Source organism: Plenodomus lingam (assembly GCF_022343315.1).
Source record: "Plenodomus lingam strain CAN1 chromosome Unknown contig_14, whole genome shotgun sequence".
In the NCBI taxonomy this organism is placed as follows: Eukaryota; Fungi; Ascomycota; class Dothideomycetes; order Pleosporales; family Leptosphaeriaceae; genus Plenodomus; species Plenodomus lingam.
Genome location: NW_027093932.1, coordinates 2,572,986 through 2,593,155, shown reverse-complemented (window position 1 = coordinate 2,593,155; position 20,170 = coordinate 2,572,986). Strand labels below are relative to the sequence as shown.

Genomic DNA, 20,170 nt, shown 5'->3' with positions numbered 1-20,170 from the left:
GTAGAGTAAGGAACCGTAGTCGGATGCAGGCTGCCGTGCTGTTAACGGTCCACAAGTTGTTTTCTTCCCACACCACCGTATGTACCGGTACCTATTGTGCTGTGACTGTATATACCTAGTCGAGCGTTCGCTTCGCACAGCTCCCTGCACGCATTGGGCTGTCTTGCCGCTCTCTGCGAGGTCTGTGCCATGGTTAATATTTGCATGCAGACGTTTCGGTGGCCGCTCCAGCCGAGGGCGGCCGCATTCGCCCGCCCACGGCTGCTGCTGGGGTGGGGGAGGAGGAAGGGGTAGGGGAGGGGAGGAGGGAGGAGAAGGAGAGAGGTGCGGTGTGTGCCGTGCTGTGATGTGGTTTTGTGAGCAAGTGCATTGCAGTGAAGTGGGGTGGGGTGGAGTGGAGTGAAGTGGAGAGTGTTGGTGTTGAGGTTGAGGTTGAGGTTGAGGTTAAGGTTGGGAGAGATATGGGGTGGAGGTTGTGATGTTGGCTGTTCCTCAGTGTACCGTGTAGTCTCAGTCTCACCTCTCCTACTGTAGTCAAGGCTTGTAGTGACCCCCATGGTGCCAGGTACTACCTACTACTTGTCTAACACAGTAGTACTATGCCGTCGCCCCCCATGTCCCTATGCCGGTCTCTAGCTAGCGTATGGGCTAGCATTCAGCCTCATCGCATCGCTGCACTCTTCTTTTCACCTCGTCGTCGTTGTCGTCCGTCGTCGAGTGCATAGAGAGAGAGAGAGAGAGAGAGAGAGAGAGAGTGTGTGTGTGTGTGTGTGCCCGCCCGCGCACGAGGGCAAGGCCAGGCCAGCACGCGTTCGTCGTACGGAAACGTCAGCGCGGTGTTGTTGCCCCATGCCCTGTCCTGTCTGTCTGTCCCTTGGCCCTTGTCACTTTTCCTTGCCCCCCTCCCTCCCTCCCACCCTTCGCCCGTCCATTGCCAGGCCAAGGTCACGGCTGCTGCTGTCGCTGCTGTCGCTGCCACTGCATTACGTCAGCACCTTTGCACCTTCTGCCTCGGGCCACTTTGCTTGTTAGTGGCCTCTCTCTCCTCGCCACCTTCACGCCTTCCCATCTTCGTCCCTAGTCTACATCGCGAATCTCAGTGCAGCTCACCACCATCGCCTTTGCATCTGGTGCCTGCCCTAACGCTGCCGTCACCAGCGATTCCAGTAGCTCGCTGCCACCCCCTCCCCAGGCACGTCAGATCGCGCATCCGCTGTGCTGCTACTGACCGGCACCAAGATCGGTATCCAGCGCCAGTACCAGCACCAGCGCCAACATCATCACCACCACCACCACCACTCCCGCCCTGTCAATACATCGTGCGAGTCAATTGCGCGCATTAAACCAAGGTCAAAGAAAGGGCCAGTCCTCGCCTGTCGCCTATCACCCTCCCCCCCTCCCATCCTCTTCTCTCTCCACCCCTCTCCTCTCCCGTGGAGAAGGCTGTCTGCCCATCCCAGCAGGCCGTATTTTTGCCAGGAGCGTTCCCGTGTGGTTCCACTGTGTGAATTTCTTGCACAGTTTTCCGGCTGGACGAGGGCTGATCTTTCTCTGCGCGCCTCGGCAAGCTCGGCCAACCTGAGCTCTGGAGCACGAGGCAGGGAGAACCACCGCGAGCGTGCAACTTTCTTGTCATCGACCCTTCCGTAACGGCCCGACTGCCATTGCAGCCTGCATTTGCTGCAAGCAGAGCCACTCAGCGGTGCGCAAACGGCCACCTCTTTTTTTGGGCTGTGGCCGCCTTTGATCTCTTTCTCCTTCACCCTCGCCGAGCACGCTTACCGCAACCTGCTCCTCTCTCACTAGTGCCAGAGCCTACCAGCGCTCGCGCACGCTCCCCCGCGCCTTGTTAGCACCCGCCCCTCGAGGCCTCCTTCGAGCCGCCCACTCTTCGCCATCTGCGCCAACCCACCTGGTCCTAGGCATCCACCCAGAACAGCATTCAATTCCCACAGATACGGCTCGGCTTTACCGAATTCATTCGCATCCTTGTCCCCATCGTCACGGAGATTCATTACCTCATCCAGTGTGCTAAGGCTTGCCTGGGTAAGCCGCGAGCCCGCACCCACCCACCCATTGGTGGCCGTCATTGAAGGCGTACGCCACCAGTCTAAAAGCCTTTTAGACCGTGCCATCGACTAGCCTGCGGTCTTCCAAATCCACCTTCGCCCCTAGCAGATCCGCAGTGCGAGCTTCACCCACCACTAGCACCACCTGTGTCACCTCTGCGTTGCACCTCACCTTGCGCTGCGCCATCGGCTCCGCGATTCGAGAGACGCAGTCCCGCTAGTGACAGCCCCCTGCCCCGGTGGGCATTGACCTTGCGCCTTCCGTGCATTATCTTTTCGACGGCGTAAGACTGCCGAACGAACTTGTCCCTCCATCTGGGCGCGACTGGAAACCACACCGTCTGCAAATCACCCGCGTTTAACTCCCACGCTACCACACAATTTCCATCTCCGGTCCTCTGGCTGCGCACGTCTTGGCCCCTTGCCATCTACCTTGGTACGCTTTAGCTGCCAGTCTCCCACTGGTCGCGGCATATCATCCGAAACGGATTGCGACCGTCATATCTCTCCACCATCCCTCCCCCCTTGGACAAACGCGCAACCAGCCTCAGCGTAGAGCGTAATTGCCATTGATTCTCGCCAATCTCTACACAGTCTATGGACGCACGGCAACAAGACTACTCGCAGTCAGGTTTGAGCCCGCCCTACCCAACCTTTCCTGATACCGTTTCTGAAGGACCGTCTGCAGATCAAGCATCTGCTGCGCAATATCCTCCTCCGCCCCCTCCTCCTCAAGGACAAGACCCACGAGCTTCGAACCTTACCCCCACTTCCGACTACAGTCTGAACCCTTCCTCTGCTCGATCAGGGTCATTTCCGGAATACATTCAACGTTCGTATCAACCAGGCGCTCAAGGGCAAGCTCCAGGCGGTATGGCGCAACAACAGAGTCCGTCCATGTCTATCCCAGATGGTCAAACAAATGGCCATCATACACCGCAACAACTCAAGTCTGACTCGGATGTACCTATAGATCCATCAATCGCCGCTCAGACGAGCCCGACTTATCCTCACCAACAGCAGTACTCGCCTTATACACCTCACCACGACATGCAGCACTACCCAGGCCAACCCCAAACCCCAATGTACGCGTCGCGTCCTGAGTGGGCGGGGCATTATGGTCAACCTGGTATGCACCATGGTTACGCTCAGTCCTCTGGGCCCCCCGCACCAGCTATGGTGTCTCCCGTCCAGCGACCGCCAACTGTGAGTTTTGCACGTTCTCTTTTTTTCTCTTGGAAATCCCTTTGACGCGTCCCCATTCGCGTCAAAACAATTGCCATTTCCTACCTCGCACATCCCTAGCAGTGGAACTGTAAGCTAATCAAACCACGAAAAAACTTGCAGGGTGGACATCCGCTATCTACAGTGTACTCTTTTGTTCCTATACCTGGTGCGCAACAGCATAAACGTCCGCGTCGGCGTTACGAGGAAATCGAGCGCATGTATAAATGTGGTTGGAATGGATGTGAAAAAGCATACGGAACACTCAATCATTTGAACGCGCACGTCACTATGCAATCTCACGGTGCAAAGCGTACTCCTGAAGGTATGTGACATCTTGGTTGATATGGGTGGGAATTTGAGGTTTTGGTGGTCCTTGCAAGCCTAGCGCGCTAGGTTAGCATCTGGGATTGTGCTGGTGCCAGCGCCATTGTGTGGTGTTCCCGCCGCACTGGATAGCTTCGAATACGGAAGCTAACAACTGAGACCCATGCCTGCTTATCTTGGCGTTTCCTCACTACCCTTGGTAGGATGATTAAACATACTGACTTGAGCTTTGCAGAATTCAAGGAGATCAGAAAAGAATGGAAGGCTAAGAAGAAGGAGGAGGAAGCTGCGCGCAAGGCCGATGAAGAGCGTCACCGCGCCGATGTACAACAGCGTGTTCACGAGGGCGGTGCTCCGGGCGAGGCCCCTGTTTACGGGCAGATGCGTCAAGCAGTTGGTGGTGTGCCAGGCCAGCCGTCGCAGCATCCTCAGCTTCCCCCCATTGGCTACCAGCCTGCCGCTTCGGGCAACTCTGCTGCTCCACAGTACGGCACACAGAGCCCAGGACTGCCTGAAGGCATGGCGCAGTATGCCACCCCAACCAGCAATGCATACAACAGTCCAAATAGTAACAACAGCAGTTACCCTCAATCGCCGTATGGCCAGAACCCTCAAATGTACGCTCAGCAGGGCCATTAGGAGGGCATACCAGTGTTAAGAGAAGAGTGAAGCCACCCAAAGCGGAGAGGGTTCCTGACCGGATCAATGCGAGAACGCGTATTTTATTATCACCCATAATTTACTCGACCTCTTTCGGGTTCTGATGACTTCCTACACGGCGGGCCTTTTTGTCTTTACGATATGGGAAGGGGTGGCATTTTACCACCATTTTCCCACTGCACCGGGGTCTGCATGTTCACAGAGGCGGCTGCATGTTTCCATCTCAACAGGTGTTCATGTTTGGGATTAGAGAATATTTATTATGCAGTACGCTTTTTTGATGGGGAGGAGGCGAATGAGGAGGTGAAGATCCTACAGGGTTCACAAAGTGTTACACCATTGCCAGAACTGTTTGCCAAAAGGCGTGGTGTGTGTCAAGTTTGCCTCTGGAATATTGTTTTGATCATTTTTATGGGCGGTGACTTTCCAGTCCCTTCCCTTTTAGTTTCACACTTTCCTTATCTGCCTAGACACAATTGCATGTGAAGGCGTAACAAGTGCGACGAGCTTGCAAATCAAATCCCTTTTTTCTTGCGTCACCCTCATTCTCCCACCTTGGCACTTCTTGTGCCTGATGATGCCGCTTCTGCAGCCAGACCTGACTACACGAGCGCCCCAACGGTCTCTACTATGTGATGTGGTCAAACCTTTCTTCCTTGCCGCTTGCATCTGTGTCCTCTTTTTGTACGGCAACGTGAAATCAAAGGAAGCAAACGAACCCGAAATTCAATCTACGTCCGCCCCCAATGGTTTGTGCCTGTACGTCACCCTTGACGGTTGTGCAAGCCGTGCTCGTGGTCTGACTGGTCGGATCATTGGAAAAGCTAGGGAGGGGGAGGAAGGAGGGGCGAAGGGCGAGGGGGAGTGCAATACAAATCATCTGCTTTTAACCAGTAGGCTTGAGTGTTGGTTGCTCATTATCGCTGAGCCCGTGATTTTTTTTGCGGGGGGGGGGGGTTACCATCACCATACTACCTACAGCCCAACGCGGCTGCAAGAAATGCAACGTTGCGTCTGCCTGTCGCGGTGACTGGGGTGGGAAGAATGGGGTTGGAGAGGGCGGGTTTGGGGTTGTATTTGTAAGAAGGTATGTATTTTTGTCGATGTGTTGGAATGTGGGCCACCTACCTTGGTTGAACTGGGTATCGATATGGCGAGACGGGGCGTGAAACATTTATGAGATTTTAATGTTATGTAATTTTTCTGGAAAAAAAAGGAATATGATGACATGACAGCGACACCCACCCAAAAACACACCATCGCCCCCTCAATCTAGTACATACATAACCCCCCTCCCTCCTTCACCCATCCCATCTATCCCCCAACAACCACAAACACTCTCCCCTCCCCATCGATCATCGCACCCCGAACACGTACGCCCCCTCCCCCGCTCCGTACGTGCAAGCCCAAGTAACATCAACGGCTGCCATGTATGTACATTGACGCAAAGAAAGCGACCGGGCCTCAGTGCCACCTGTGACTGGCGCACAGCGTGGCTGCATTTCCCTACCTGCTTGCTTTTGATTGCTCGGGGCCGGGGATACAGAGGGGGAAAATGATATGCTTGGGGGGCCAATCAGTGGGCTTGTGCGGGATTGTGGGACGGTGTGGATGGGTTGGGGGTTTGGTTGTGCGGGTTACCGGTTGTGTGTGTATTGTGGCTTTTTGATTTATTTTGGGGGGGGGGGAAGAGTCGAGATGGGGTTGAAACGAGGGGGGAGGGCACTGCTCTTTCGAACATTGTAGTGTGTTTCAGGGTATTGGAAGTTTGAAATCAGAAAGGGGTGGGAGTTTGGCCAAGAGCTCGGGTGGTGTGTACATCATGTTGGCAAGGCATTTTTTTCGTGGGCGTCGGGTATAACAGCACACCAGAGTGGATGGATGCGGTGTGCCCACTCGCGTGCAAGCAAGGCATGCCGCCTGTGTGACATAACGGATCCTGCCACCTGATGTCGTTACGAGAACTCGTTACGAGACTGCAGCGAGACTGCAAGGTCAACGGTGTAGAGTACTCTTGTGTGCTTCCGTCTGGAGGACGACAAAATACCCGGAGCACATCTTGGGTGCGTCACGCGCCTGGGCAGGAGAACGGGGGTCAACATGAAGACGCATGCTCGTGAGATTTTGATCGATGTTGTCGTCTGGGTATGCTATATACAGTACGTCTGCATGCCAAATTTCGGACCATGTGGCTGCTCCTGGTTGACTTGCGCAATACGCAGGGCAACTTGTCCGAAGGCGCAATGTGTACGGTACGGGGTACATGATACTACCGCGCTGACGACATGCATGACTTGCTGACGAGGGCCGACGATAGCCCCGGTAAGAATCGATTTTCCTTTGCAAGACCGGGATGATACAGGATATTGAAATGTTGCCGAAACAGGCAGATCTTGATGACAAGGAGAGGCTCTCCAAGATGTGAGTTACAGAACTGGCCACGCTGAGATGGTACGCTATACGGTACCCCAGCAGCACCTCACCGTCAGATTAAGCTACACTCTAGGCTGGGTTTCCTTTTGGCGCCGTTTAGAGGGCTAACGCCAGGGCAGGCTCTGGCGTGACGAACATAACGGCGCGCCATGATCTGACGGCGGAAACTAGCAGGAGGGTGCATGCGCAACTGGCTAGCCAAGAGGCGTACATACATGGTCGTTTGGGTGGGTTACACAGCAGCCAGCAGAGCAGGATTCGGCCGCACGGGGGATGCGGAGGACGGTCTTGGCTGTGTGTGACTGCACATTGAAGAAAAAGGGCAAATGGGAATGGGCAACAGCCCTTGCAGACTTGCGATTGGTGGCCAAATGGAGACGTGGTCTGATTTCAAGTTCCATTGCATAGCAGAAGAGCAAAAAAGAGGTTGGGGCGAGCCATTGACGATGCCTTGAACACGTACGTTGCGAGTACAGTGTTGTTGCTGTCTTACACCCACCTTGCACTCGGCACCAGACGACAGCTCTGCTTCGCTGTACGACGTGGAGTGATGAATGACGGTGCTCCATTGTGGTCGACGCCTTCCTCGCACGACAGCATCACGGGCAGAATCTCATGCATCTGAAGGGAACCACGCTCACGGAGTTCCACGTTGTACTTACACCAGCAAAGCACTCACGCCATTCTTCTGTCCCGCCGCACTGGCTGGAGGATTCCATGGCCACGCTTGCACGGCAGCCCACGCTTGACCGATCGGACAGCGTGCTATGTGCTAATCCACGGCAGGTCTGGTATGTGTGCAAGCCATCGATGTCTTGCACTAGTTTCGGTACACTGGCATGGCATGCCGGGCGCATGGAGGATGCCCCGGCTCCCTGCACTACCTTACCTTGGTGTTCGGCTCCGGGCTTTCGGTTGTGGGAGGGTAGGGTTTTGGTCAGCCTTGTACAGTGCGAAACAGGCCAAGTTAGTATAGCGCTGATGGAGCGAGGTTGCTTACCTCGTCTGAGCAAGGTCACTATCACGACCGTCAGTTACTTTGTCTGTCTGCCCTCGCCGGTCGAGTGTCGCCTGTACTCCCCGATCTCACTACCCTGCACAGGATCTGGGCTCCATTTATGCCACGAGGGCGCGGCGATGATGATGGCTCACGTTTTGGCCATGGAGTGAAGTGAGGTTCGCTTGGTCACGTGATGCTCGGACTCGGCCCGATGGCAACTCCCGCCCGAGCCCTGGGAAACTTTCTAGCCAACACAAAGTAGCGACTGCTTTTTGCCAGCCAGTACCAAAAAAATTGAACACTTTCCCTGATGCTGAGCTGCCGCGCCTGTTCCCGGCGATATGTACAGGCTCTCGACGTGCTGAATGCCCGTGTTCTTCCCCGCCCTCGCGGTCAAGCTGGCAGGCCAACCGTAGCCCACAATGGACTCAGACTTCTCTCTACAGGCCAAGGCGGCCGCAACCATGTAGACGACGCCGAAGATGATGGACCACGGCCCAAAGAGGACCGATGGAAGGGATCAAACGTTGCTGCCAACATAGCGAGAAGGGAGCATGCCGCACTCAGGAAGTCGACCCAGCGACTTACACGAGACGAGACGCCCAACCTTGCGAGGCTGGGTCCCCGCGATCCGCGCATACCAGAGAAAGACTGGAATCGGAGGAAGAGGGAACTGCGATATCTGCAGGACCCTCTGGAGTTGGCCACATTTGTTTCCAAGGAACTGCGCAAAGATCGAGTCGAGGAGATGTTGCAGCTGGTCATCATGGCGAGCCATTCCATGGAGTGCATTGTGAGCTGGAATCACATTATCGACTATTACCTCAGCAAAGAGAGGATCAAAGACGCGATCAAGGTGTATAATGACGTACGTATACTGCGTCAAGTCTTCGCGCAGACATGAATGCTGACGCTCTTGCAGATGAAGAAGCGTGCACAATTTCCAGATGCCTACACTTACACCATCCTTCTGCGAGGACTCTCCGAAAATGCACACTTGTCTGGTGCTCTCAGCAATGCCCTTTCCATATACCACTCGCTCTTCGCGCCCAATTCACGAGTCCAGCCTTCAATTATACACACAAATGCTGCCCTACGAGTATGCGCAAGAGCGCTTGATATGGATGCGCTGTGGGGCATTGCAGGCAAAATACCTGAAAATGGTCCTGCGGCGGCAAACGCAAAGACATATGACACCATCATCAACGCTCTCAGGCAGAGTCTGTTGCTCAATGGACCCAAAGGCGAGACAGCAGAGCAAGCCGCGACCAGGAAAGACCGTGGGATTGTCGAGGCGCGCCGGCTGTGGGAGGGCATCGTAAGTCGATGGAGACGCGCCGAGTTGATCATTGATGAGCAGCTCGTTTGTGCCATGGGCCGTCTGCTGCTTGCTGGTAGCCGACCACGAGACTGGGATGACGTTCTGTCGCTCGTTGAACAGACCATGGATATTCCACGTTTCGTGCCGCGACTGGGAACGGAAGAACGAAAATTTGCAGGAATCCCACGCCTTCGAGCACCCAATGTGCCTAGCGAGCTCCGGTTTGATGATGATCATCTTTCGCCCGATAGCAAGGGGATGCGAGGTGACGAGTTTCTCGCAATCCAGCCGGAAGGTTTGAGTGGAATAGTACCGAATTCCTTGTCATACGTCCGACCAGGCAATCAAACCCTTACCCTTGTTCAAGAGGCATGTCTGAAGACTGTGGCAAGCAAGGCCTCTCAAGAATATTGGGACACACTGACCGACCCTGGCACTTACCATGTGGTACCTGACCTCGTCAGTTTTCACATGCGCCTGCGCAATATACGTCAGGCACGAGCATCGGCCCAAGCAGTCCAGCTGCTCAAAGAGCAGATGATCGCTCAAGGCATAAAACCTCGACCAGCTACCTACCGAATTGCAATGAGCTCCTGTGTCCGTGATAAAAACAACCACAACTCGATGAGTCATGCTACTCAGATTCTGAACATGATGTTGGAGCTTCAGGAAGACGTGGATGTCAAGACTACTAGCATGTTTGCCGAATTAGCTGTGACGTTCCCGCTCGCCAAAGCATCAGATCTCGTGGATGCACTTACGATTCTCCACCCCATTGTACAGAACATTCGCCTACAACTCAGTGTGGGCGGTCAAATGCTTGGTAAGGAAGGGGTAGGTGCAGTATACCTCACGGGCATGGAACGACAAGATGCGATTACCGCACTGCGCAAGGTCCATGGTGTGTACGATCGATTACTCTCCTCCAATCTGATCGAGGAGGGTCAGAAGGCGCCTTTTAAAGCGGAGAAAGCAAGACTTTCAGCCTTCATCAGGAGAGTCATGTACAAGGATGGGAGCCATCCATCCCCGACATCGAAAGCCGCGCTTGATCGGGAACTGGGACCCGAGGATACGAGTGAGCATTCGAACCTGGCAGATGGTGCGGATGATGATGGAGAGAAGAAGACTGGGGGCTCTGATCGTAAGGACTTGGAGCAGCCTGGGCCGCAGAGTTTTTGGCGGCCCAATAAACCTGCTCGTTGGCGGGTGAAGCAGGAGGAGGTACAATAGAGGATTCGAGATGATTGTGTGTTTGTAGGACTGTATGGATTGTTGTACAATATATGTGTATGAAGGAGGGGTAAAAGTACGTGACAGTAATGCCAATCATGAGATATGACGTTTTGGTAATGAATCTTGTTAGACAGCCCAACATGGCAAAATCCTTGAATAATCAAAGAGTTGAAACGTTTCGTAATGCGACTATACATGACGCTACTTTTTCTATGGTCTTGATATCGCCATTGGAAAGCCCGTGCACCTTCCCAATTCTACTCAAACCTCCGCGTCTACTCCGCAACACCTTTCGCAACTCCCACCACCTCCACTCCACTCCAGTCCATTTTAGCCACACTTCCGACGTACCACACCACCAGCATCAAAAGCCCATACAAACTCCCCTGTAAACCGCGCAACCATGGGCAACGACGGCGGCTCTATCCCCAAGCGGCGAGAACTCGTCAAAGAGGCCGCCAAATCCCTCACCACCGCCCAACTCAAAGAAGCGCTCGTCGAACAGCAAGAATACTCCTGGTCAACCGACCCGCTTACCCGCAAGCCGCTCGCCAACCCCATCGTATCCGACGCAGCAGGCATCCTGTACAACAAAGACTCGATCATCGAGTTCTTGCTCAAGGACGACGGGGATGCGGCGAAGAGCGAGATGAAGAGGGTGGGCGGGGTCAAGGCCAGTGTGGAGGGCGGGTTTGTAGAGCTGGGCACGTTTGGAGATCGTGTGAGGAGTTTGAAGGATGTGGTCGAGGTCAAGTTTGAGGTTGCGGAGCCCGAGGCTGGGGCTGGGGAGAAGACGAGGGGCGAGAGGTGGGTTTGTCCTGTTACGGGGACGGTGTTGGGGCCGAGCGCAAAGGCGGTGTATATTGTGCCCTGTGGGCATGCGTTTGCAGGGAGTGTGGTCAAGGAAGTCAAGGAGAATGCGTGTTTAACTGTACGTCTTTCCCCGCCTTTCCATCTTCTTGACCGCGTTGCACTCTACCCAGATGAGAACAATCGCCCCAGCATAACCCAGCATAAGCCGCACACAACTAACAACCAAACAGTGCAACCAACCCTACGCCGAAACCGACATCATCCCCATCATCCCCTCCCTCCCAACCGACATCGCCCGCCTCAACCAGCGCGCCAAATCGCTCCGCGAAAAAGGCCTCACCCACGCCCTGAAGAAAGCCCCAGGCAGCAAGAAGCGCAAGAAGGACACATCAGACTTGGACGCAAAACCAGACCTTTCAACCACCAACCCTATCCCCTCTGATCACACAGCCACTCCCACAACCACATCCACCACAGCCAAACCAAGCCAACCCACACCCACACCCACACCCACATCAACATCCCTCCAAAACCCCTCCACCGCCTCCCTCACCCGCAAAGTCCTCGCCGAACAAGATCGCCTCAATAAGCGCCGCAAACTTGCCCAGAACACCCATCTCAACAGCCTGTTCAACAAGTCCGAGGATCGGCCCAGTGTGGCGAATAGTGCGGATTATATGACGAGGGGGTTTAGTATCGCGAGGAAGTGAATGGCGCTGGGGAGGGGGGTACGAGGTGGGGAGGCGTGGGTGTGTATGTGGTTGAAAAGGTTGTTTTGTTTGTTTGTGGAATAGTGAGATGAGAGAGATATGGGATTGGAAGGTATGAAAGCATGGATTGGCGTTATGCTGTAGATTATGGGATACTTGTCTTGCGGAACCGTAAAACACCATGTTATAGCTCAGGACTACTTTGTTTAGTATAATGATCCCCATGGTCGGCTCGGATCATGTGCCCACACTCCCTTCAATGATCAGTCAATAAGAGCATGGCATGTTCACTGTTCGTCTCTCCACACACACACACAGAGAGAGAGAGAGAGAGAGCAACATAAGATGTTGTAAAAGCGTACTCTAAATAACTATTATTGACAGATACTTTTCTAAACTTGAAACGCCACCCGTTCCATCATGCAAATTGGGCGCGACATCAGCATTCGCATAGAGACAAACTACTGCTCAGCAGCCATGTCGAGAAACAAAATAGAAAAATCGGTTGCACCATGACTAAGAACCCACAAAAAACCAGCCAGTCTAACGTGCAGACGTGCCTTGCTACCTCATCAACGTCGGGTCATAGCGACCGGGCCCCCAGCTTTGGGGGAGGTTATCATTGTACATTGGCTGACTGCGATGTCATGTCATGGACATGGATTGGCGGTCAAAGAAGCGGAATGCAAGGTGATTCCAGAGGAAAAAAATTGTCTACCCCAACGCCGCAATTAGTGAGGAAATGCTCATCGACCTTGAAAGTGATAAGCGGATGTTCACTGTTTACCAGCGGCTGTTGCCCATGGGAGCGGCGTTACCTCCACTCCATCCTATATTGGTTGTTAGATAAGGTTTGGTTAAAGACGTCAGAGGATGAACTCACCACCACGACCTCCACCACGGCCTCCGCCACGGCCACGGCCACCTCCCCAGCGGCCACCACCACCGCCGCCGCCGTAGCGGGCCATCTCGTGGAGACGGGGATCGATCTGCTGCTTCGACTCAGTAAGGATCTGGACGAGATCGCGAGCCTGTTTGGAGTCTGTTGCAATTGTTAGTAATGGCAAAGCGGAAAGAATTCATGGTACATACTCTCTGTAGTGAACAATGTGATCGCAGTTCCGTTAGCGCCAGCACGACCAGTACGACCAATGCGGTGAACATAGTCCTCCGAGTTGTTCGGGTAGTCATAGTTGAACACATGGGTAATGTTGCGGACATCTTTGAAAGCAAGGTTAGTGACTGATAAAAGGAACGAGCAAACGACGACCAAAAATTGAGTCGCGTGATCTGCAGTATGTTGCATGCAACCGTCTCTGTGCGCTACAACGAATGTCACGGCATCAAATTCCAGTGGGGAGGCTGTGGATATCTCCTGGACCGGAAACCCTTGGAAGAAACTGCGACTTGGGCAAGTCAAGTAGTATCTCAGCTTGCTTCAGTAATACCGTGGTAATACCCGAAACAGATAGTAGCGAAGTCTAGAAGCTTCACCAGCGTAACCAAGGATCTCAGGGGATCAGATTCAAGAGTATGCAAGCCCTGGACGATGTCATGGAAGCGAGTGTAACCAGCGCACAAGACGACCTAAGCAGAGCACAATGGCAGTTCACGCATAGTAAATATTGGGGAGGGGGAAGAGGAGGGGGGGAGGGCGAGGGGGGTTTGTAATCATACCGATACCACGGGATGCTACATCGGTAGCAACCATGATGGGACTCTTGCCGGTCTTGAACTCGTTCAAGACCCAATCGCGCTCGTTTTGTTGCTTGTCACCGTGAATAGCTGTTATTTGTTAGCATTGCTCCTCAATCACTAATACAACAATAAACTTACACAACGCGGGCCAGCCGTCTTGCCGAAGGAATCGGGTGATCTCATCAGCAACACGCTTGGTACCTGTGAAAATCAAGATCTTGTTCTCCTTGTCGCTCATGATGGTCTCAAGATGCTTGGCCATCCGATCACGCTTCTCAAACTCAGAAACGACCTCGACAATCTGCTGAATGCGGTGGTTGGCAGAAAGATCCATGGAACCGATGTTGACTTGAATCCAATCGTTTTGATAGTCAGAAGCCAGCTGGCGAACTTCCTTGGGCCATGTGGCAGACCACATGCAAGTCTGACGATCTGGGCGAATCTGGCCAATGATCTTACGAATCTGGGGCTCGAAACCCATATCCAGCATACGATCGGCCTCGTCGAGAACAAGATAAGTGACACGGCGCAGGTTGGTCTTGCCGGCTTCAAGCATATCGATCAGTCGTCCGGGTGTGGCGATGCAGACCTCGACTCCACGTGCGAGGTCACGGATCTGGGGACCCTTGGGAACACCACCGTAGACGCACGTGTTTCTAATACGGGATGATTTTCCGAATTTGCTAATCTCCTGTTGAATCTGGACTGCAAGCTCACGGGTGGGGGCGAGGATAAGGACGATGGGACCATCGCCGGGTGCGAGGAGAGGCTGGGCGTTGATGTGGACGATAGCAGGCAGACAGTACGTCAGCGTCTTTCCGGAACCAGTCTCGGCAACACCGACAACGTCGCGACCAGAGAGAGCCATGGGCCACCCCTGGGCCTGAATAGCCGTGGGCTTCGCAAAGCCTTGTGCCTTGACCTCATTCATGACATAGCTAGGGAAACCAGCCTCGTCGAAGGTTGTGACAGGCTTGGGGATGTTCTTGCCCTGAACAGTCATCTGGTGCTCCTTGCGGTACGCCTCAACCTCGGCGTCCGAGCGAGCAGTGACGGCGGGATCCTCCTTGTAGAAGGACTTCTCGAACTTGGGCATTGTGTCTAGATCTAGCGATTTGTTAGCGAAAGTAGAAGTCATCCTTAGACAGAGATCGGACGTACCCCATTCTTGCTGCTTCAGGCCCTGGCCGAGCTGGGACATTCTGTCACCGCCATCACGACCGCCGAAGCCACCGCCTCCATAGCCTCCGCCGCCGTAACCACCACCGCCGCCGCCGCTGTAGCCACCTCCTCCGTAGCCACCGCCGCCGCCTCCATAACCGCCGCCGCCGCTGTTTTTAAGTTAGTAGTAGTTCAGATGTAGGATGCACGTGAGTGAAGGAAGGGGAGTCTACGCTACCGCAGCGGATCGTGGCCATACCCGCCTGCTTGACCTACAGCAGCAAGTGAAGCAAACGTGGCCGCCGAACTCAATCTGCGCGTAGAATATCGTGAGAAAAGAGAGCGCAGATGGAAGGGGCTGCCAAGAACCACGACACTGATGCCTGTCCCGCCGTGCGTGGAGGGATATCGTCCTACCCATACGATGTTTGTTGGCTCGTGTAGTCGTGGCTATCGTAAGACCCGTATCCAGCACTGCTGTTTGCGTACCCGTTCGAGTAGCCACGGCCGCCATCGCGACCGCCGCCGTATCCTCCGCCGTAGGACATGTTGTTGATGTAGAGACTGCTGTAGAGACCGCTGTCAAAGGAAACCCTGCCGGCCGAAAGAGAGCGTGTTTCGAGATGTGAAAGTCCGCGGAGAAAATAGTAAGATGCGGAAAGGCGACTGAAGAGAGTGTCGCGCGTGTGGTTGTGCGATTGGGGGGGGATGCACAACTAGTTTGAAAGGTAAGTGAGGTGAGAGAAAGATGGAGCGACAGAGAAGAAGAAAAAAACGCTGTTTTGCCTTGTCCCTGATTGCGCTTGCACCAGATTTTGTACGCTAACAGGCGCTAACGGCAGGGTCTCTCGCCGAATTCAGGCAGGAGGCCTGGGACCTATCAACCTATCGACACGTGACAGCCCAGCATGCAATTCCTCCGCTCCAGCAAAACACTTGTCAGATTGGGCACTCGGTGGCAAAACGGCTTCCTTCTGGTACAGAAGAAAAGGGCCGAAACTACACTTTGCTTTTGGGAATTACTCCACAAACCTCTGAATGAAGTTTGGTGGTGCCTCTACCTACTGCACCTCTCCGCCTGCGCGCAATCCCATGTCCCAGAAACCCCTTTCCATCTGTCGCAGGTTAGCTTCCCGCATGGACACACCATGCCAGTCCAAGACTCACATTAGTCGCATGTATAAATATTTGCGCGAGCTCTTCCACTCTCGAGGGCGACAGCTTGGCTGCATGCTTCTCGATCAAATCGGAGCCGCGCATCATTGCCTCGCGGTATTCTATAGCAACATACTGCTCGATCCACTTCCAGTATCTGCTCCCAACCCTGGCCGTGCTCGGGTCTTCATGTAAGCGCTTTGCAATCACTCCATAGCCGACAAGACACGGTAGCTGTGCAATCTGTAATGCGAGCCAGTCTTGCGATTGGCCAATGTCGAGTACGTAGCGGGTGTAGGCTGTAGTAGCTTGGTCTTCTTCTTGGTGAATGATGTCCTCTTCTGATAAGCCATATTCTCTGCAAAACTCAATGTGTAGCTTAATCTCCTCTCGGAGAGTGACTACTTGCTGTACCGACTGTCCAATATCGGCTAGCGAACTCGACTTGTATGCCCCCAGCGCCGTAGCTCGCGCAAATTGTACCTTTCGCACATCAGCTGGGTACTTATCGTGAGCGTCAAGACTGAATTGACGTACCAAAAACAAATAATCCTGGACAAGATAGTACATGAACTTCTCCAGTGGTAGCGTTCCGTCGCCCATTTGCTGCACAAAGGCATGTTCGGTATATTGCTTCCACGGAGCCTGGACGTCCTCGCGATCGAGGAGGTACGATATGAAAGAACCTGGCGTGAAAGGTAATATGAACATGGAATGAAAGTGGTTGATCGGACCATTCCCTCGTCCAAGACTAGTACTGGTCTTGATGCCCGTTTCAATGTACAGATTTGCTTTTTTGACTGCCTTGACCATAGTCACTCCTGCAGCGAGGTTGCACGCAATTGCCGACGCGAGCGAGCACCCTGTACCATGCGTGTTTTGGCTGTCGATATATTCGCTCTCCATCAGACTTACTCCAGACTCACCGGCAAGTACATTCAAGATGACCTCACGATCTTCCTTGCCTTTGCTCACTAACCTTCCCTTCGTAAGCGGTAAGTGCCCTCCTTTCAACAACACCCATTTCGGTCCAAGTGCGTGGATATTCTTGGCAATGGCAACAATGTCGTCCACAGTCTCGGGATCCTTGACGGGTATGCCAGCTATCTTGAGCAACAGTAATGCTTCGGGTAGATTGGGTGTCAGGATCGTAGTCAATGGTAAGAGCTTGTCAATGAGTGTAGAAACGGCGTCTTCAGGGAGTAACTGAGACCCTGAAGTCGATACCATCACCTAGGTATGGGTTCAGCATTGTACATATCACGTGAGGTGCTTGTGGGCGAGTTCAGCAACTGCAAGAACATACGGGATCGACGACGCTCGTGCTGACATTGTATCTGCGCAATGCATCTGCGACGACTTCAATCGTGTCTGCAGATGCAAGCATGCCTGACTTTTTATCAGCAAAGATATCACCATCAATCGAAAGCAGTTCTACCAGTCTTGACAACATCGACGGCTACATCGTCGAACACAGCATTGATCTGCTTCCTTACGAATGCCGGTGGCGTGCGATGAACGTCTTGTACACCAAGCGTGTTTTGCGCAGTCAGGGCCGTGGTGGCTGTCATAGCATAACATCCATGTGCAGCGATAACTTTTTGGTCTGCTTCTAGTCCCCTATAGTTTTGTCTGTCAGTTGGCCGGCTTGTGAGAGGCGAATAAGTTCATGCCTACGCCCCACCAGAGCTGTCTGAGCCGGCGATCACCAGGACTCGCTTGGTATTCATCTCAAAAGTTTGGTGATGAAACGACTTATTGAGTTCCTGCAGGTTCGAGTGGGTCAGGACACACTGAGGCAGGTGTACCAGGCCAGGTATTTTCATACCCCGCCATTCGCGACCTACCTAGGTAATCATGGTGTACTCATGCGCTCGGGTAGTTTGAGTATCATGTGATTTGCCACTGCTACATCCTGGCTATTTTCATAGCACAAGACAAGTAACGTGATCCTCAAACTAGCCGAGATAACTAGTACCTGAACGGAACCTAGTCGGCTAGGCGAGACCCACGTCACCACAGGCAACTCAAGACGACAAGACATGCAGTGGCAATGCACATGATAAGCTTTCATTGAGCCCGTCAAACTTGAGAATGGAACCACTCCGACTGTTCATCTCTTCATAGAGTATGGGTACTTCCTCCTAGAAAATATTGATCATAGCTCGCCATGCCTACCCATCTAGACAACACAGACACTCAACAAAGCGTGTCGAATTGTGCAAATGCCCAAGATCGATCAAGCTAAAGCACATCAGTCCTGAAGTCTCGTCATACCTACCATGTGCTCGTGCCAAAGAATCCTGACATGTGCTATTGGGTCTCGCCTGTGCCTAACACGAGCAGACAACGCTCCAGACCGAGTTGAACCACTCAGTCAGATTCACCTTCAAAATCAGAAATGTTGGGGTCTAGACATCAATCATTAGTGACATTCTGCCTTTGCGTGCATATACAGACGTACCTCGGAACACCATGTACTCCAAAGAACCGCCAGTCTTCTCCTTAAGACAGTCCTTGATTAGACTCTGATCACCCTCCCCCAAGTAAGTCTCGGGATCTGCCATGTCAATATGAATGCGGATTCCCGAGTTTCCCGGCCCAAGCTGAGACACAAACTCAAGCAGGCCTTTGGTTGTGAACTTGGAGATGCCTGACAAGGTAACATTTCTTAGCCGCTGCATCCCTGCAAGACTGTCCAAAATTCCATCATTAAGCTCTAGACCGCTTACGTATAGTTCCTCTAGCAGTCCAAGGTTGGTGAAGAGCGTGATGAGATGCTCTTCTCGAAAGATTTCGGGTAGTATCAATGTAAGCGTCTGCAGTTGTTTCAACTGCTTTAACGAATCGACCAGAGTGTCTACGTGGTCACGAAACCTATGAAATGTCAACTGCTGGATGTTCCGTGTCAAGTTTTCCAGGCATGCCTACATCTCATCGATGTCACCGCTCAAAAATAAGTGTCGAAGTGACGATCGCTGGTGTACAAGCGCTTGGTGAAAGTTGGTACGATCTTTGAGAGTGTACGAGTCGATGTGAAGGCTACTTAGTCGAATGTTTTTTTCAAGTAGCACCGGTGTGACAAGAGCGACGCCAGATTGGCAGTTGAAGAACTCTAGGCTTCGAAGACTCTCGCACTTTCTCAACCAGGCAACAGTCTCCAAAAAAGCATCCTGCTGTGAAGTCTCAAGATCGTCGGCCTCATGCGTATCGTCAATCCGGAGGTTCTTCAAGGCGACGCAGCCTTGCAGTAGCGACAGGTGTGGCAAAGTCTCGTTCGTAACACTGAGCTGCAGATCCTCCAATGACCTTCCGTGATGATTGAGAGCAAGGAATGTCTCCGCACCAGCGCCGATATCGCTGATAGCATGTAGAGTCTTGAGAGAATTAGGTCGCATTGCAGATAGAAATGTGGCAAAAGAATGATCCGTTTCATCAGACATCCAGGTGTAGATCATCAAAGAGCTGAACTGTGGACAATTATCTCGGAGAGCTGCATGGAGCCGCTCATCTTCTAGGGCCTTGCCATCCCATAGTTCAAGAGTGGTCAGGCGTGGAAGACGTGGAGTCCATCTCACGAGCGCATCAGAGAGAACTGAAATCGTTAGGTGTAGGTTCACTAATTGCTTAAGCCAAATACGTACGCTCGCCACTGATAGACTCGAGTGTTGGTGTGTGTAATGTAACAACTATGCCTACTCAGTACCAGGTTCTGCATGGGATACATGACACAAGACGCGCACCTTCGCCAATCGCATCAATGATTTCTGCGTTATTAAGCCACGTATACTTCCTGCCGTTGACGGTTGTGCGACTTTCAGATCTCTCAAACTGTTTCAGGGGTCCCGAGAAGAATTGTCTACACAAGATCAGCAGCTATCAAGCACTGATAGTGGGGCCTGACAGACTTGAAGACCTTGAATCGGAACTGATCATCATCAAGCAGATTGCCCAGATCACGGAAATCGAGCGACTTGATATATCGACAATAAGGAAAGAGGGTAGCACCAAGGCTGGACGCTATGATAGATCTCCATAGTATAGACCATCTCTGGAGCATCAGCAGCTTGGTCGCTATTGGCAAGCCATAGAAGTCATCCCCGCCACCTCGAACAGGCGCCTGGTGATGCGATCTTGAACTGACGTTAGTGGAGCTTCCTTTCAACACCTCGATGGTGCGACTCAGTGGTAATCAGCCGACTTACCGATACAAATGTGTCAACGCAGGAACGGCGAGGATACGACTTGAACACGCGCAATGAAAGAGGGTGTCGAACTGTTCCTGGGCCGCAAGTTCCTCACATAACAGATGCAAAATATCATCCGGAAGGGCTGGCTGGGCCATGCCGGTCGAAATGTGTGA

The 20,170-nt window shown here is 53.1% G+C and overlaps 7 protein-coding genes across 7 annotated transcripts; 3 read left to right on the top strand and 4 right to left on the bottom strand.

The window, feature by feature from the left end:
- Positions 1 to 1,802: 1,802 nt before the first annotated feature.
- IAQ61_002904 (uncharacterized protein) lies at positions 1,803 to 2,090 on the bottom strand (the record flags this gene model as incomplete). The annotated part of the gene is made up of 1 exon (XM_066095746.1): positions 1,803 to 2,090. The coding sequence occupies one exon, from the start codon at positions 2,088 to 2,090 to the stop codon at positions 1,803 to 1,805; it is 288 nt and encodes a 95-aa protein (XP_065954582.1).
- Positions 2,091 to 2,666: 576 nt separating this feature from the next.
- Positions 2,667 to 4,259, top strand: IAQ61_002903 (uncharacterized protein; the record flags this gene model as incomplete). The annotated part of the gene is made up of 3 exons (XM_066095745.1): positions 2,667 to 3,275; positions 3,417 to 3,618; positions 3,856 to 4,259. The coding sequence occupies 3 exons, from the start codon at positions 2,667 to 2,669 to the stop codon at positions 4,257 to 4,259; spliced, it is 1,215 nt and encodes a 404-aa protein (XP_065954581.1).
- Positions 4,260 to 8,023: 3,764 nt separating this feature from the next.
- Positions 8,024 to 10,267, top strand: IAQ61_002902 (uncharacterized protein; the record flags this gene model as incomplete). Its single annotated transcript, XM_003843301.1, has 2 exons — positions 8,024 to 8,581; positions 8,636 to 10,267. 2 exons carry the CDS (start codon positions 8,024 to 8,026, stop codon positions 10,265 to 10,267), a joined length of 2,190 nt encoding a protein of 729 aa, XP_003843349.1.
- Positions 10,268 to 10,673: 406 nt separating this feature from the next.
- Positions 10,674 to 11,793, top strand: IAQ61_002901 (uncharacterized protein; the record flags this gene model as incomplete). The annotated part of the gene is made up of 2 exons (XM_003843302.1): positions 10,674 to 11,201; positions 11,314 to 11,793. 2 exons carry the CDS (start codon positions 10,674 to 10,676, stop codon positions 11,791 to 11,793), a joined length of 1,008 nt encoding a protein of 335 aa, XP_003843350.1.
- A 746-nt stretch (positions 11,794 to 12,539) lies between these two features.
- DBP2 (ATP-dependent RNA helicase dbp2) lies at positions 12,540 to 15,200 on the bottom strand (the record flags this gene model as incomplete). The annotated part of the gene is made up of 8 exons (XM_066095744.1): positions 12,540 to 12,547; positions 12,612 to 12,623; positions 12,677 to 12,835; positions 12,886 to 13,014; positions 13,471 to 13,578; positions 13,630 to 14,598; positions 14,653 to 14,822; positions 15,142 to 15,200. 8 exons carry the CDS (start codon positions 15,198 to 15,200, stop codon positions 12,540 to 12,542), a joined length of 1,614 nt encoding a protein of 537 aa, XP_065954580.1.
- Positions 15,201 to 15,713: 513 nt separating this feature from the next.
- IAQ61_002899 (uncharacterized protein) lies at positions 15,714 to 17,537 on the bottom strand (the record flags this gene model as incomplete). The annotated part of the gene is made up of 7 exons (XM_066095743.1): positions 15,714 to 15,767; positions 15,820 to 16,290; positions 16,345 to 16,670; positions 16,734 to 17,040; positions 17,114 to 17,196; positions 17,246 to 17,427; positions 17,485 to 17,537. 7 exons carry the CDS (start codon positions 17,535 to 17,537, stop codon positions 15,714 to 15,716), a joined length of 1,476 nt encoding a protein of 491 aa, XP_065954579.1.
- Positions 17,538 to 18,180: 643 nt separating this feature from the next.
- IAQ61_002898 (uncharacterized protein) lies at positions 18,181 to 20,152 on the bottom strand (the record flags this gene model as incomplete). The annotated part of the gene is made up of 7 exons (XM_066095742.1): positions 18,181 to 18,218; positions 18,272 to 18,684; positions 18,739 to 19,402; positions 19,452 to 19,496; positions 19,551 to 19,666; positions 19,716 to 19,940; positions 20,013 to 20,152. 7 exons carry the CDS (start codon positions 20,150 to 20,152, stop codon positions 18,181 to 18,183), a joined length of 1,641 nt encoding a protein of 546 aa, XP_065954578.1.
- Positions 20,153 to 20,170: the final 18 nt, after the last annotated feature.